This window comes from Narcine bancroftii, chromosome 1 (assembly GCF_036971445.1).
Source record: "Narcine bancroftii isolate sNarBan1 chromosome 1, sNarBan1.hap1, whole genome shotgun sequence".
Lineage (NCBI taxonomy): Eukaryota > Metazoa > Chordata > Chondrichthyes > Torpediniformes > Narcinidae > Narcine > Narcine bancroftii.
The window spans coordinates 26,827,263-26,845,270 of NC_091469.1; the positions used below are offsets into that span (position 1 = coordinate 26,827,263).

At 39.4% G+C, this 18,008-nt stretch overlaps 1 protein-coding gene across 3 annotated transcripts in view; it reads right to left on the reverse strand.

Moving 5' to 3' along the window:
* svep1 (sushi, von Willebrand factor type A, EGF and pentraxin domain containing 1) overlaps positions 1–18,008 on the reverse strand; it is a 198,974-nt gene that overhangs the window by 78,365 nt on the left and 102,601 nt on the right. For all 3 annotated transcript variants that reach the window (XR_011353075.1, XM_069922936.1, XM_069922931.1), the window contains exons 23-26: positions 14,808–14,932; positions 3,384–3,507; positions 2,797–2,967; positions 1,452–1,625 (exon numbers count right to left, since the gene is read on the reverse strand). Coding sequence is in view for 2 of the 3 variants with exons in the window: in XM_069922936.1 (XP_069779037.1) it covers positions 1,452–1,625; positions 2,797–2,967; positions 3,384–3,507; positions 14,808–14,932 (594 nt within the window). In the remaining variant the exon portion in view is untranslated. The remainder of the gene's footprint in view (positions 1–1,451; positions 1,626–2,796; positions 2,968–3,383; positions 3,508–14,807; positions 14,933–18,008) is intronic.

An 18,008-nucleotide genomic window follows, 5' to 3' on the forward strand; every position in this document is an offset into this window, starting at 1 on the left:
AACACTTAAAAAGCAAGTTGGTAAGAGCTTTGGGGGTAATATCTCAAATAATCACCTGACAGAAAAGAGAATTAGGTTAAATTGTCTATTTTGAGGTTTGCTAGGTTGTAACTAGTGAGATAAATGTTGGGATCTCAATAATTTCTAATCCAAATTATTGATTTAAATAAAAGGTCCTAAGTGTATCACAGATAAAGTTTTCAGAGCAAAAATGGGTGGAAAAGCTGGTTGTCATGAGAAGACAAACAATATACAAAAGATAATGGATGGAAAGTGCATGGCAGATGGAGGATGATGTTGGAAATGTGAGTTTTTCCACCTCATAGGGACCATAGAAAAGCAAAATATTGTTTATAAGTACACTGAATGGTACAGAACAGTGACACTGGGGTGATCATGAGCGCAAAATGCAGAAATTAATATGTATAACGAGTGGTTCAGAAGGAAAAATGGAATGATGGTCTTCAGTACATTGAGCATAAAGAATTCATGTAAAGAATTCTTGAGATACTAGTGAGAATAAATGTGGAGAATTACATACATCATTGGTTTCCATATTGCAGAAGGAAAACACTGACATTGGAGACAGTTCTGAGAAACTTTATTAGGTTAATTCCAGTGATGAAAGCATTGTTTTTCTCTGAAAAGGTGAGGAGAGGATAGGCCAATACGTGTTGGAATTGAGAAGAATGAAAACTGATTAAACATATGGGATTCCATGAGGGATTGGTGGATGGTGAAAGAATACTTACCCTGGTGGTGAATCAAGGACATGGGGTTTCTCATATAAAATAGAGACAAGAAAGAAAAATATACCGAAGGTTTGTGAATCTTTGTCATTCTTACCCAAGATTAAGAAAGGTAGATTTTTAATCAATTGGGAAATCAGGATTTACAGGAACATGAAGTGAAGCTGAAACCAAGGTTAGAATAGCAGGCTCAAGTAGGCATTGGGCCTAAATCTGATTTCCATGTCTTGTGATTACATGGTGAATATTCTTACTTTCACATTTGTTGGGCCGGTCTAGATTTGTGTGCTCAATCCACAAGTCAAATCTAATACTCCATCCACAATATCAAGGGAAATACTATACTAGTTCTGCTTTGAGATTTTAAAACGATAATCCCATTTTTAAACCTGAGTAAGAATGTGCTTCCCAGGGCCCAGAACACTTAATCTCTCACTCAAGATTATTAAAGCAGATTGTCCTGCCATTTTCTCTCTTCTTTCTCTGGGATCTTGTTGGATGTAAATTAGCTATAAAATTCCCCAACATTACAATCATGAAAATTGTTGTACATTAACCATAACAAGGAATTTAATGATTTTGTTTAATTCACTGCTCTTCTTTTTTTGTAAGCTAAGCATCAATTCATTTTAAATTGGTTACTACATTTGATCCTTAGTATCAGTTTTGCCATTTTATGGGGTTGAATGATTTCATACATACCAAGGCAGACAGGCACAACACCAGACCAATTTCCATCATCAGCACAGAATAGTTTGCTATCCCCTAACAGGTAGTAGCCATTGTTGCACTGGTAGGACACAGCGCTGCGAAAAAGATAGTCTTCAGCAATAAAACTTCCATTGTCAAGAATTGGAGGCAGGCCACAGTTAATCCCTGGAAATCACAAAGCAAAAGAAAAGTCAGATTCCTGGCTACAAAAAAAAAATTATAGGTCAAATTTGCAGAAACTCAAAATCAGAGAGGGCAGGATGTCTATCCAAGTCCTTAGAGTTCAGAACAATGGAAACTGGTCAGAAGCATGTTGTAATTGCAAAGGGGTGGGAGAGGATTAACAGCAGTTGAGCAATGAAGGCAAAAGTTATGGCATAGATATGTGGTCTGAAGATTGACCTGCGACCATAATGGTTGTGAAAGGTATGGCTCACTTTTGGATAAGGAGATCAATGGCCATTTGGCTGGAGAGTACAATATGTGATAGGGACCAGGTTTGATTACAGTTAGTAGTTAAATGGAGGAAAGTACTGTCCACTTAATTTTCAATGGATATCAGGCAAACAATTTTTTAAAATATTTATTCTTTTTGGGATGTGGACATTTATTGGCTATGCCTATCTGCCCTCGAAGAGTTGGTGGGGAGTGCCTTCTTGTATTGCTGCAATCCTCTTGGAAAACCTGCTCCCATGGAGTTATTGTGGGAGAGAGGGGTGGGCGGGGGAAGCAGTTCCAGGATTCTGGTCCAATGACGATGAAAGGACTGGTGCTTTAATTGCAAGTCAGGATGATGTAGGAGTTAGGAGGGAAGCCTGCAGATGGTAGTGACCCCAAATTCCTGTTGCCCTTGTCCTAATTAATAAAAGAGATCACGGGTTTGGGATACATGTTCAACCATTTCTTTTTACTTCTGAGTTTCCATTTGGCTATTATATCTGCTATTTCACCCACTATTTTTCTAAGGATTTCCACAATTCTGATTGTGCATCTATGCCAACTCACAAAGCAATACCACTCACCATTAGTTTTTCCTGTGATCTAGTTTCTCCACATTAACATCATGACCGACCAGATACCAACACTCATTCTACGCACTATTGACTATTTACATTGGCCAATTAACCCATCAATTAACATATCTTTGGGATGTAGAAGGAACCAGAGAACTGCGGTGGGGGGGGGGGGGGGAGGGAGTAGGGGAGAGATAACAGAAAGAATATGCAAACTCCACACAGATAGAATTTGAGGTTAAGATTGAACCTATATCACTGGAACTGTGAGGCTGTACCACTGTGCCACTGATTGGTGTACAAATGCAAGGGTGACAACTTACTTTCACAATAGGGGATTGGGTAGTTCCATTCTCCCAAATTCTGACAATGCAGTGCACTGTCACCAATAAGATGGTAGCCACATTCACAAGACAGATCAACCCTCGATCCTGGTTTCACATCAGTATTGGATACCTGGAGATTTGGCTGTGATTCTTCCAGCACAGGACAATCTGAACAAAATTGAGAAAAAGTAAATGCATAAATTTTTTTAAATTAAAAAATTTACTAGTTCATGCGGCCCAATTTACACCCAATTAACCTACACCCGGCTATGTTTTGAACAGTGGGAAGAAACCAGAGTAGCTGGAGAAAGCTCACACAGACACAGGGAGAACATTCTAACTCCTGACAGACAGCACAAGATTTGAACCCCGGTCCCAATGCTGGGACTGTAAAGGTGGTGTGCCCAAATTGCTTAGCTAATTGATCTTAACCACAAGAAGCGGTTCCGCTTGACCAATTAGGAAATTAATTTACCATTGAAAAAAAACAGGGGCTAATGGGAGGGAATGGAAATAGGGGAGGGATCTCAACCCTTTGTATGAAACAGAAACTAAGATGTTGTATGAGTTATGAAAGAAGTTACCTGCACAGAAAATACTCCTGGAATCTCTCCTCACTCTGCCAACAATTCCTGACAGAAAATCAGGCCAGGCTAATACATTGCCCTTTTTAAGGTCTTCGGGGCAGGCAGTGGCCAGTAACTTTATCTGAGAATAGGACAAACAAAAGTTATATTTTCCTTCAGTCAGTCATTCGTTATATCTGGTAAACTTTATCTGGCTAAACAGACCACTTAGATTACTTTTACCAATTCTATCCAGCCATTTCACTCTAAAGTTGATTTCATCATTAGATCCCATTACAATGACCAGTTAAATGCTTGGTTTATTTCCATTTGATTAAGTCCAAGGGTTATTTTTAACTAATTAACACTCCATCTTTTATCCAAGTTAAATTCAAAAACAACTTTTAATTCCAACCTATCAATCCTTGATTGTCCTTGAACTGCCTCACTGCAAGCTTCTCTCCTAAGTGATGTGCTAGCCTTAGCCACAGACCTCCTGCCTTCCTTTACTTGCTCTGTGATACTGAAGGAAAGTCCTTAAACATGCATGGCCTATTCATTACTGCATGGGCTTTGAATCTCTGGTGAGTGAACTTCCAAGTGGAGGGCAAAGGGATGTCTCAATGTGAGCAATATGTAATTCCCATTTACGAACCTGATTTACTCTGTACCATCAATGGAAGCTGCTGTCATTGTATAGAGTTACAAATTACTGTAAAACACCTGTTTTCTGAAACTCAAGCAAATGGCAAAAAAAAAATCATGGGAAATTAATAGGTAAAAAATAAGGAAGTTTAAAATTGGCATGCCTCACTGTTAGCTCACCATCATGCAACACGCAATCTCAAGCACCTGGAAAATTCATTTATCCGCCATCTACCAGATGCTAGATATCAGGGTTGTTTTTAACTGTAAATCAGTGCTTCTTAACCTTTTTCTTTCCACTCACATACCACTTTAAGTAATGCCTATGCAATAAGTGCTCTGTGATTAGTAAGGGATTGTTTAAGGTGGAATGTGAGTGGGAAGAGAAGGTTGAGAATCACTGCTTGAAACCCACTTGTTACTGAAATATTTGCTTGAGAAAAATTGTCATTGGCCCATTTCCTTTGGAGTTATGAAACCGTGCACATAATGAGTCAATTAGGTACGATTAAAACAGTGGTCTTCAAGCTTTTTATTTCCACCCACGTACCACCTTCAGCAATCCCTCACTAATCACAGAGCACCTATGGCAAAGGGAATACTGAAAGTGGTATGTGAGTGGAAAGTAAAAGGTTGAGAACCACTGCTGTAAATAGATAGCACATTCAGCCATTATGGTCTTTATTCCCCATCTGAACCTCCTCCTACCATTTTTCATTTTATTCATATCTGCATTTTCTTTTTATTTCTTTCACTTTCATGAGTTTCCCTTTTCTAATGAGTTATTCTTGGCAAATGTCCAAGAATATCTGGTCAGTATTGTAGTGTCTGCTAATAGCAGCGCTACCAAAATGAGAGACGTCCACACAAAGCACGAGGTAAACCAGTAATTGAACTTTATTTTGAATTCCTCACGCTGCTCGAGGAGACCGCCTACTTCCTGTGAAGGGCACACTGGCCTTAAGAAGTGACGTCAATGTTGTCTGGTAAAGAGTTGAAAATAAGAAAACAGAAATGGAAAAGGAGGAAAGGTAATGATGGAAAAACGGAAAGAGAAGATAAACAAAATATAAAATGGCTACGCTGAACTATATGACTCTAAATATTAATGGAATACATAACCAAATTAAAAGGAAGAAACTACTAAATTTACTGAAAAAGGAAAAAATAGATATAGCATTTGTCCAAGAAACACACTTAACTGAATTGGAGCACAAGAAATTAAAGAGAGATTGGGTAGGACATGTAACAGCAGCATCGTATAATTCAAAAGCAAGAGGAGTGGCTATATTAATTAGCAAAAATGTGCCATTTAAAATAGAAGAGGAAATAATAGATCCAGCAGGGAGATATGTTATGATAAAATGTCAGATATATTCAGAGCTTTGGAATCTACTTAATATATATTCACCTAACGAAGAAGATCAAAAGTTTATGCAAGATATCTTTTTGAAGGTAGCTAATACGCAAGGGAACATACTAATAGGAGGGGATTTCAATCTGAATTTGGATCCAAATATGGATAAAACGGGGAAAAAAATTAACAGGAAGAACAAAGTAACCAAATTTATAATTAAATCAATGCAAGAAATGAAACTTGTGGACATATGGAGGAAACAAAACCCAAAAGAAAAGGAATACTCATACTACTCGACTAGACATAAAACATACTCAAGGATAGACCTATTCCTGTTATCAGCCCACATTCAAGGGAGAGTTAGGAAAACGGAATATAAAGCTAGACTATTATCGGACCACTCACCCCTGTTATTGGCAATAGAGCTAGAGGACATCCCTCCAAGAATGTATAGATGGAGATTAAACCCCATGCTACTTAAAAGACAGGATTTTAGAGAATTTATTGAAAAACAATTAAAAATGTACTTTGAAGTAAATACGGAATCAGTGGAAGATAAGTTTATACTATGGGACGCAATGAAAGCATTCATTAGAGGGCAAATAATAAGTTATGCAACCAAGATGAAGAAGGACTATAATCAGGAAACAGAGCAGTTGGAAAGGGAAATAATAAACATAGAAAAAAAATTAGCAATAAAGGAAGATACAACCAAAAGAAGAGAATTGGCGGATAAAAAAATAAAATATGAAACATTACAAACATATAAGGTGGAGAAGAATATAATGAAGACAAAACAGAAATATTATGAACTAGGGGAAAAAACACACAAAATCCTAGCATGGCAGCTTAAGACAGAGCAAACTAAGAAAATGGTATTGGCAACAAGGAAAAAAGACAAACAAATTACATATAATCCAAAAGAAATTAAGGAAAACTTCAGAGAATTCTATGAACAATTATACCGAACCGAAAACGAAGGGAAAGAAGGGAAAATAGATGAATTTTTGACTAAAATTGAACTACCAAAACTACAAATAGAGGAACAAAATAAATTAACAGAACCATTTGGAACAGTAGAAATACAAGAGATAATAAAAAATTTACCAAATAATAAGACACCAGGAGAGGATGGACTCCCAATAGAATTCTACAAAACATTTAAAGACCTAATAATACCGCCCCTCCTGGATGTAATCAACCAGATTGATGAGACACAAAACTTACCAGATTCATGTAAAACAGCAATAATTACAGTGATACTAAAACAAGGGAAAGATCCACTCTCACCAGCGTCATATAGACCAATATCTCTGCTAAACACAGATTATAAGATAATAGCTAAACTATTAGCGAACAGATTAGCAGAACAGGTACCGAAAATGGTAAATTTAGACCAAACTGGATTTATCAAAAAAAGACGCACAACAGACAATATTTGTAAATTTATTAACTTAATTCATGCAGTAGAAGGAAATAAAGCACCGGCAGTAGCAGTTGCTTTAGACGCAGAGAAGGCCTTCGACAGAGTAGAATGGAATTACTTGTTCAAAGTATTGCAAAAATTCAGTTTACCGGAGAAGTATATTAATTGGATTAAAGCATTATATAAGGGACCGTTAGCGAAAGTGACAGTAAATGGACATGTATCAAAGCAATTTAACTTAAGCAGGTCAACGCGGCAGGGATGCCCACTATCACCATTATTGTTTGCGCTAGCTATAGAACCACTAGCAGAATCGATAAGAAGAGATAATAATATAAAAGGAATAAAAATAAAAGACAGGGAATATAAAATCAGTCTGTTTGCGGATGATGTGATAGTGTACTTAACAGAACCAGAACTATCAATAAAAGAACTATATAAGAAATTGAAGGAATATGGAGAAGTGTCGGGATACAAGATAAACGTAAATAAAAGTGAAGCAATGCCTATGAATAACGCGGATTTCTCAAAATTTAAGGAGGAATCCCCATTCAGATGGCAAACGCAGGCAATAAGATACCTAGGTGTGCAAATAAACAAAAATCTAGGCCAATTATATAAACTCAATTACAATCCACTAATGAAAAAATTACAGGACGATTTAGAGCATTGGAAAGAGCTACCACTAACACTGATAGGAAGGATAAACTGTATTAAAATGAACATTTTTCCAAGGATACTATACTTATTTCAGGCATTGCCAATACAACTGACAGAAAAATTCTTCAAAGAGTTAAAGAAAATAATAAGGAGATTTTTATGGAGAGGGGGGAAACCGAGGATAGCACTAGATAAATTAACAGAATGGTATAAACAAGGAGGCTTACAATTGCCAAACTTCAAAAATTATTATAGAGCCGCACAATTAAGGTACCTATCAGATTTTTATCAAACAAGGGAAAAACCAGACTGGACGAGACTAAAATTAGATAAAATAGGGGAAAAGATACCTGAACACATATTATATAAATGGGACGAAAAATTGGTACAACATAGAACTTCTCCAGTATTACACCATCTCCTCAATATATGGAAGAAGATTCATGTAGAAAGAAATAAAATAAATTACCAAATACCAAAACTAATATTGACGCAAAATAAGCTACTCCCTTTTACAATAGACAACCTTGCCTTTAGAAAATGGGAAAAAAAAGGGATTAAAAGAATAGAAAATTGTTTTTCAGGAAGTAGATTCTTATCCTTTGAACAAATGAGAGATAAGTACAATATAACTGGAGATACAGCGCTGGCATATTACCAACTGAGATCCTACTTGAAAGATAAATTAGGAAGCAACTTGAGTTTACCAGAGGGAAGTAACCTTGAATATGTGATTACAGATACAATGTTAATCAAAAGATTTATAAAAAATATGTATATTAAACTGCAAGAAAAGGAAAATGAGGAAACAAATGGTAAAACTAAACAAAAATGGGAACAAGATTTAAATATAAAGATAAAAAAGGAAACATGGGAGAAGTTATGCTCTGGAACGATGAGAAATACAATAAATACGAGGCTGCGTATGATACAATATAATTGGTTACACAGACTATACATTACACCGCAAAAGTTAAATAAATGGGACCCAACAGTATCTGATAGATGTTTTCGATGTAAAAAAGAAAGGGGAACAACAATTCATGCAATCTGGACATGTGAGAGAGTAGAAAAATTTTGGGATGATCTCAATCAGATATTAAATAAAATAACAGAAAACAATATACCAAAGAATCCAGAGATCTTTCTCCTAAGTAACATAAAAAATAAAGAATTTGGAATTGACTTGGAAAATGCACAAAAAAGATTTGTCAAGATAGCCCTAGCCGTAGCAAAAAAATGTATTATGTCAACCTGGAAATTGGAAGATAATTTGAAAATACAACAATGGTATATAGAAATGAATAAATGTATTCCATTAGAAAAAATAACATATAGTTTAAGAAATAATATTGAAATATTCGAACAAGTATGGGAGCCTTACATTAAATACAATAGCGAAAACCTACCGGGAACAAACATTACCTAAGTTGATGGAAGGAGAAGAAAAGAAAAGAATGGACTCAGTAGAATTTCTGGTGTATTTTTGTTGAATGACAACATTGTCTAACTGAATTAATGCAACCTAGATTGTATACCTAAAATGGATGAGAGGGGGTGGGGGGTGGGGGGGTGGCTTGGGAGGAGGGAGGGGGGAGGGAGAAAAAGTCACTGTAAATGTGTGGAAAAGAAAAAGTGTATATCATGGCTATTGTGATTTATGGTGTGAAAAAAAAAATTAAAAAAAAAAAAAAAAAGAAGTGACGTCAGGACATTATGGTGTCACTCCCCGTCCAGCGGCAGGCAAAATGGAAGCACCGCTGTCCTCAGGCAATACATGTTGTCAACCATGGACTTCTCCTCAGATGCATCAGATGACTGGGGCGTCGATTTGGTTCATCTAACCACATGGTCGCTTGACCCGCTACACCATCACTTTATTACTTACGCAAAAATTGGTCGCCACATTTAGCTCAATTTTAGAAATATTTTGTTTAAAATGAATATTTTACCTAAATATTTGTATCTTTTTCAAGTGTTCCAAATTTGCATTCCCAAATCCTTTTTCAGCTCACTGGATTTGGCTATTTCTTCTTATATATGGCAGGCAAAAAAACCACATACAAGTAAAGCCCATCTTCAAAAGACCACATTAAATGGAGGATTATCAATTTCAGATTTTAGATTGTATTATTGGGCAATTAATATATGTAATTTACTTTTATTATTACATTTGAATAAGTCAGTTCTACCCCTCTTGGGTAGAAATGGAATTGCAGTTCTCAAAAAAACTTGTATGTTGGCAATTTTAGAATTTTTTTATAACCATTTTCCTATTCCAGATTAACACACAATCCAGTAATGAGAAATACATTGAGAATTTGTGCCCAATTTAGAAAATTCTTTGGAATTAATGGTTTTTCACTGGTTAGTCCAATTATAGATAACCATCTTTTTCAATCCTCTGAAGAATGCTGGTTTCAAGGAATAGCATAGACTGGGTCGTCAAAGTTTTAATGATCTCTTTATTCAAGATAATTTTGCCTCTTTCAAACAATTATCAGCTAAATTTAATCTTTCCAATAGATACTTTTTTTTGATATTTACAAATGAGACATTTTGTTCAGTCTAAGCTTTCCGATTTTCCACAAACTTCCAGCACTAACAATCATCATCTTTTTTTAATTGATGGTTTGATTTTCATGGTGGATTAACATCATATATTTATAATAATTTATTGGATTTAAATTCAGCTCTCATGGCTGGAATTAAGAGTAATTCAGAATGAGATTTGAACTTAACATTTTCGGATGAAGTTTGGTACTCTACTCTCAGCTTGATTAATGATTCCTCATTTTGTGCAAGAAACTATTTATTATAATTTAAGGTAGTATTGTAGCAACCCGCGGCCCGCTCAGTGGGCTGACACAGCAAACAGCTGTTGAACACATCGTTTGGGTAGACAGCACGTGGCATGAGATGCCCACTCCCATAGGGTGCAGGGAGAGCAGTTGAATTGACCAATCATGGCTAGCGGATCTCAGGGGGTCCAATCTGGGCCCGAGCATCCGGGACAGCCAATCAGCAGCTGGCCTCGTTCAAGCCACGCCCTGGTGGTGACATGGCTTGCTGCCTATAAAAGGCAGTGCTGCAGCCCAATAAAGCAGTGTCAACTACACTCCCTTGGTGTGTAAGTCTTCTTTCAACCTTGAGATATAACCCATTATACCTTGAGTTATAAGCGTAGCAACCCCGCTACAGTGGTAACCCCGACTGGTCCAAATTGCATTTTAGACCCAACGATGGAGGAACAGCCTACAATCAATGCTGTAGCATTGAAGCTGCCGGGCTTTTGGATGTCGCAACCATGGGTGTGGTTCCAGCGGGTCAAGGTGCAGTTTGCCATTCGCCGGATCTCTGCAGACGACACACGCTACTAAAATGTGGTCAGTGCCCTCGATCAAGACCCTGCAGCCCGCATCACTGACTTCCTCCAGCAGCCCCCAGAGCAAGGGAAGTATGTGGTCATCAAGGAGCTACTAACCTGCACTTTTAGGCTCTCGAAGCGTGAGCGTGCAGCCTGACTACTGGACATCAATGAATTGGGGGACAGGGCCCCACTGCCCTCATGAACAACATGCTTGCTCTTAATAATAGCCATACCTCTTGCCTGCTGTTCCAGTAGATCTTCCTGGTGCAGCTGTCTGAAGAGATCTGGCTGCTTATTGCGGAGAAAGACTTAGATGACCCCAGGAGGGTGGCTGTCCCAGGAGACGTGCTATGGGTGGTGAAGAGGGATGCCAGCACTTCGCTTGAATAGGTGATGGCACCTCATCAGCAATGCCCGGCCAGGAAGCCCGTTGACCAACTATCTAACCAACCAATCAACGCACTCCACCTGTGAGAAATACTGTTTCTATCATCAACAGAGGGGTACTGAAGCCCATCGATGCCGCTCCCCCTGCACTTTCCAGGGAAACGCCAAGTCTGGCCGTCATTGATGGCTGTGATGACCGGCCAAATGCATAGCCTCCTCCACATCCAAGACTCCCTTTCGGGCTTGGTGGACACTGGGGCACAGTACAGCATCCTCCCCATGTCCAGCCTAGGAGGGTCATAGTGGCAAGGTAGGCTGAGAGCTTCGAGCAGCAAATGGCTCCAACATTTGGACATTTGGCACCCGTACAATTCCCCTCTGCTTTGCGGACAGACAATTCATCTGGTAATTGTACAACAACCGTTACTGGGTGCCAATTTCCTGAGAGCCATCTCACTACTAGTGGACATTAAGGGGCGTCGGCTGGTACACACCCTGACATTTCAGACACTCTTGACTCCATCTGCACTTGGGGAGTACTGCCGACAATGAATTCGCTCGAGCCTTAGTGGAATTCCCCTCCACCACCAGGCCCCATTTCAATTCAGCAGAACCCAAACACTGGGTGAGACCTAAATTATTATGGAGGGCCCTACCCTCCTAGCCAGGGCGCAGCATCTCCCTCCTCCCTGAGAAACCCAACCTGGCTAGAGAAGAGTTTCAAAAGATGGAGGAACTCGGCATTGTGTGGTGCTCTGATAGCCCATGGGCCTCCCTCCTCTAATATGGTACCTAAGGCAGCGGGAGGTTGGAGGCCATGTGGAGACTACCACCACCTAAATGAGGCCACCACGACTGACAGATATTCCATGCCGCATATCCAGGACTTCATCACTAATCCACAAGAGGCACAGATATTCTCTAAGATGGACCTCATCAGGCGTTATCATCAGATCCCAGTTCACCCCGATGACATTCCCAAAACTGCCATCATAACCTCCTTTGGATTGTTTGAATTCCTCCACATGCAATTCAGGCTGAAAAATGGGGCTCAGACTTTCCAGAGGTTGAATTTACGTAGTGGGCTGGGATCTGCACTTCTCCTTCGTCTACCTTGATGACATTTTAATAGCCAGCCACACCCACACCCACACCGAGCACGCCACTCACTTAACACTTTTGTTCTCCAGGCTAAGTAATTTCGGTTTAACCATCAATCCGGCTAAGTGCCAGTTTGACCGAGAGACAATTGATTTCCTGGGCCATCACATTGACCAACATGGGGCAAGGCCGTTACCCACCAAAGTGGACATTATTAGTTCCTTCCCCAGACCATCGACCGTGAAGGGACTACGAGAGTTTGCAGGTATGGTCAATTTTTATCATCGCTTCATACCTGCAGCAGCCCTGCATCATGAGTCCAGTATTTCTCCTCATGGCAGGGCCCAGTAAAGACATTCAATGGACACAGGAGGCGACCAAAGCTTTCCAAGGAACAAAAGACGCCCTGGACAAAGCCACCCACCTTGTGCATTCGAGGACAGACACCCTCATGCCTCCAACTTAGTGGTGGGAGGTGTACTTGAGCAACTAGTTAACAGACAATGGCAGCCGCTGGCCTTTTTCATTGGGCCAAAATATGTACTCAGTGCCAGGCATCCAAGGTCCAGACCCACATTAAAGCCCCTCCGCAGCCTTTCAAACCAACACGCCGCTGTTTCAGCCACGTGCACATAGATATTGTGGGGCTCCTACCTGTACCCAGAGGTGCACTTTATTTATTGACCATGGTTGACTGGATGACTAGATGGCCAGAGGTGGTGCCGCTACCAGAAATCTCTTAGGAGACAAGTGCACGGACATTACTGAACACCTGGGTGGCATGTTTCAGAGTCCCCAAACACTTAACATCTTACAGGAGGCCCCAATTCACTTCCAGCCTCAGCAAATTCCCTGGGAACTCAACTCCACCACACCACAGTATACCACCCGCAGGCCAACAGGCTGGTGGAGAGGTTCCACAGGCACCTAAAGACAGCTCTGATGACCAGACTGAACTGGGCTGACTAACTCCCTTGGGTCATGCTAGGCATCCACACCGCCCCAAAAGAGAATCTTGAGGCATCCTCTGCCAAGTTGGTCTATGGCACATGCCTAGTCATCCTGGGCAAATTCGTGGTGGCTTCTGAGGACTTGGGGGAAGCTTTCAGCGGCCACATTTTCTTGACTGTGCAAGCACCTGGGCTCACTAGCCCCAGTTAAGTTCAGAGCTCACAGGCAAGTCAGCACCTTTGACCCAAAAAACTTTGCAGACTGTCACTACATTTTCGTCTGACGCAGGGCCCACCGGCCACCCCTTCAATGGCCTTATGAAGGGCTATACTGTGTCGTCAGGCACAACGGCTCCACCTGCCTGTTGGACATCGGCAACAGGAGGAGACCTTCACGCTCGACCGGCTGAAACCAGTCCATTTGGACGTTAACCAGCCAGTTACTCACCTGACCCCATGGTTCAGGGATCGGCCACCAAAAGACAGTGTCCTGATTGCTGTTTCTGGGGGTGGGGGGGGGGGGGCTGTGTAGCAAATGGCTGTCGAACATAGACAGCATACGGGATGAGACACCCACTCCCATAGGCCACAGGAATAGTGGTCAAATAGACCAATCACTGCCAGGGGATCTCAGGGGGATCAATCTGAGCCTGCACATCCAGGACAACCAATCAGCAGCAGGCCTTGCTCAAGCCCTGCCCTGGTAGTGACACAATTTGCTGCCTATAAAAGGCAGAGCTTTGCCCAATAAAGCCAGTATTGATTACACTCCCTTAGTGTACGAATCTTCTTCAACCTCGAGCTATAACCCATTGTACCCTGAGTTATAACTGTTGTGACCCCACTACAGTACACAGAACTCATATATCTAAACTTAAATTATCTTGTTTTATGCTGATTTTGATCCACTATGCGAGAAATGTAACATTTTTGAAGCTTCTCTGATCCATATATTTTTGGAATGCCCAAATTTAGAGGGATTCCGGAAAGACATTTTCCAAACTATATCAACGATTCTTAAGATTAATTTGGAACCTTGCCCATTAATTGTTTTGCTTGGTTTTTCTCGTGATTCATATAAACTTTTATTGGCGTCTCAGGAAAAAGTTTTAGCTTTTACCACGTTGATAGCCAGACGAGCATTTTTATTGAAAAGGAAAAATGATTCATCCCCTATTCATACACAATGATTATATGATGTAATGTTCTATTTATCTTTAGAAAAAATTAGATATAATATTAAAGATAGAAAGTTTCAATTTATGAAATGGTGGGGCCCATTCTTAGAAATTTTTTAATAACTGGAAGAATAAACAAATATTGTATGTTCTGGTCATTCATTGCCTGTTCTCCAGGGATCACCAGAGGTTCCATATTATTGATTTTTTTTAAAAATTAATTCAAAAGTTAACCATGATTAGAGGGAGAGGTTAGATTGGAGTAAACTTTAGTTATTAGTTTTTCTTTCTTTTTTCCCCTTTACTTTGAGGTGAAAAGTGCCATAGTCATGCAAGCATTTTCAAATATGGCAACAATACACACTCACCTGTTCTGGTGTCAGAACATAATCCCAAATATTTAACTGGCTCAATGAGCCCACAAAAGACTCTGCAGGGTTGAAGTCTTCCCCTTTCTGGTCCTGTTCCTGTCCAAGTACCAGTGCTCCACCACCTTAAGAAGTGAAAATGGAAATGTTAGACTAAAGGCAATCAAACACACAAAGAGACAATGGGAAGCACATGAAGTCAAGTCGTAGATTGGGTCATGGATCATCAATAACAGAACAGGCATTACTTGTTCTATTCACGTGGGTTTCCATCACATAACCCACTCAGCAGCCTGCAAAACAGTCCAATGCCTATATGGTTCATATTTTAAATACTAATACACAAATATATCATTCCCCAATAATGCTTTTGCTCACAACAGGACTCTGGAAGTTAATCAAAAATTCCTGGAAAAGCCAGGCTAATCCTTAGAAATTTGGCAATCCAATTCTAGTTAAGATAATAAAAATGAAACTATAAATTACTGGAATGACCATTCTAAATGCGCTGTGATATCAAAAGAGGCTCCTACAGCTCAGAGGTTAGAGCACTGGTCTTGTAAACCAGGGGTCGTGAGCTTGTTCCTCGATGGCATCTCATTTCAGTGAGGGGAGCTTGACAATATGGCAACTCTCTGTCTTCCCTATGGTAGACAAAGATAAAGAATTTCATGTCTGTTACATTCTAAATGTAGTATTACATGACAATAATGGAAACTTTACTTTTACCTATAATCAAATATTTGCGAGAACTATTTGGTATTCAACTTTGCACTGATCTACAGTTTCTTTCTTTGAATTGGAAAAATCTACCTTCCCTGAGTTACTAATCCTTCAGGAAAGAGCCAGATTCCCTAGGAATTTTAGACTAATCTCTACTTTAATTAACAGCATGGAAATAAATCATAGGGACATTGAAATAAATAGTGCTCTAATTGTATTTTCAAACAGTTTTATAAAAAATGTTGGAGGTCAGAAGAAAAACAATTAATTGGCAAGTGAGAAGATCTGCTTATATTCCAAATAATGTGGTGCAAGATAGACATTTCAGTTAACCAATGAGAAGAGAGAAGGGACAGAGGTGTGGCAGATTGAGGTGTGACAAAATCTCCAAGATAAAACAACTCAAGAGTTGGTAACATCAAACTTAAAATGTAGCCTGAGGCTCTCTGGTCTATAATGTCTTGGTTATCTCCAATTCCCTTCTTTCTTTAAATTAAATACTTTATTTCTTTTATTTTTCATATATATATATATAAAAAATTGAAAAATAAAAACATAAAGTATTTAATTTAATTTTTGTATAAAGCAAAAGAAAAACACACATACAAAAACATTAACACTATCCCCTTCTGTTTCCAACCCCCTCCCCCCACCACAACTCTTTATTAAATACCTTTTTCATCCACTGTCAGAGTTACAGTTTAGATTAACCTCAAGATTCAGGGAGAGATCACTTTCAAATTTAGCAGCATTATTAGACTTGGGCACCAACATAGTTCAAATAAGTCGCCACATTTTAAGAAATGTATCATACTTGTGTTACGAGCCCAGAGGACCCATAAACCCAGCAGCAATAGATATTCACCAAGACAAATGGTTACTTAAACAAAAGTTGCTTTTAATTATCTTTAAACATAAAAACAGAATCACACTTTAACTTATCGCTATTCACTTAACTAACCTAACTTAACTCCCTTCTAATTCTAAGTGCACGAGTATGTAATGTGTGAGTAAGTTCAGAAAAGTTCTTGGGTTCACAGTCCAATCTCACTTCTCACTCCTCCCGGTTCACTGGTTGCAGACAATTCTTATACTGTGCACAGAATTCAACATTTATAAAGTTCACCAGGCTTTGGTGCTTGAAAGGTAAATAGTTACCACTCAGGAAGGTTCTTGTCAGTTTTTAGAGAGAGATGTGTTGTTCCAGGTCATCCACAACTGATGTGCTTCCATCAGTCACCTCAATGTCTTGCTGACGAAACTTGCCCCGCCAGGGTTCACCTCTTTCTTTCAGGTCACCACAGAGTTCCTTTTTGTTTCTCTTATTCCAAGTGAAACATTAGATAGCCAGTCCTTTCCTCTTGCATGAACCATAAGGGCTTTGACCAAGCCGTTTTCCAAAAGGCTTTCCACAAGCTTGCCAGCTTCTCCTGTTCCAGTCCCAGCTGCTTCTGCTGGCTGTAACACTGTACAAGTGTTACACACATGCACTGTGTGTGTGTGTGTCTCTCTCTCTCTCTCTCTCTTTCTGAGAGAAAGCCTGTTTTACTCTCTCTGCTTGCAAAACCACATGACTCTCTTTCAACAGCTTCAGACAGAAGCGGCTCCAAGAAACTCTTTCATCTGTTGCCTTTTGTAAACAACAATCCATTAGAGAAGTTTCTTGAGCACTCTTCAAAGCTCTTGCAAAAGCTCTGAGCTCCCGACATGTCTAGCATGGGACAGAGCTCCACTATTTTTAAATAAGATCTGTTTTAAAGTGTTTGTATGTAACCTACTCTAACAAACCTTTCTCAATTTATCTCCCCAAAACATATCTATATACTCTGTCACACTTGTTTCTTAAATTGTATGTTATTTTTTTCCATTAGTATACAGCTATCCATCTCTTCTGTCCACCTCGCCAAGGTAACTGGATAGTTCAATTTGGATGTGATTGCAATACACTTTTTGGCCACTGCTAGTGCAATTTTAACAAATGAAATTTGAAACGCTGTAGGATAGTTACTTAGGGCTATAAAATTCTCCAACAAATAAAGTTCTGGATCACCTGGGAAGGCCACCCTTGTAATTCTTGTTAATACTCCAGAAATTTCTTGCCAAAAACGTCTAACCTGCACACATGACCAAGTTGAATGAAGGAGTGTTCCTTCCTCTATTTCACGCCTAAAACACAATTCTGGTATTTCTGGCTTATTTTTGTGCAACTTCTGTGGAGTGAGATACAACTGATATAAAAAAATTATATTGAACCAACCCACATCTCCCATTAATAGTTTAAGTTACACTATCCACACACCGTTCAGACCAGGACTGTTCTGGTATTACAACAACAAAGTCAGACTCCCATCTTTCCGTTGATCTCTGTAGACCAGGTTTAGCACTTTCTAACTGAAGAGCAAAATGCATTCTGGTAATAAATTTGAGCATATTACCCATCCAAAGCATTTATTCCATTTCACTAACTCCCAGAGGAGT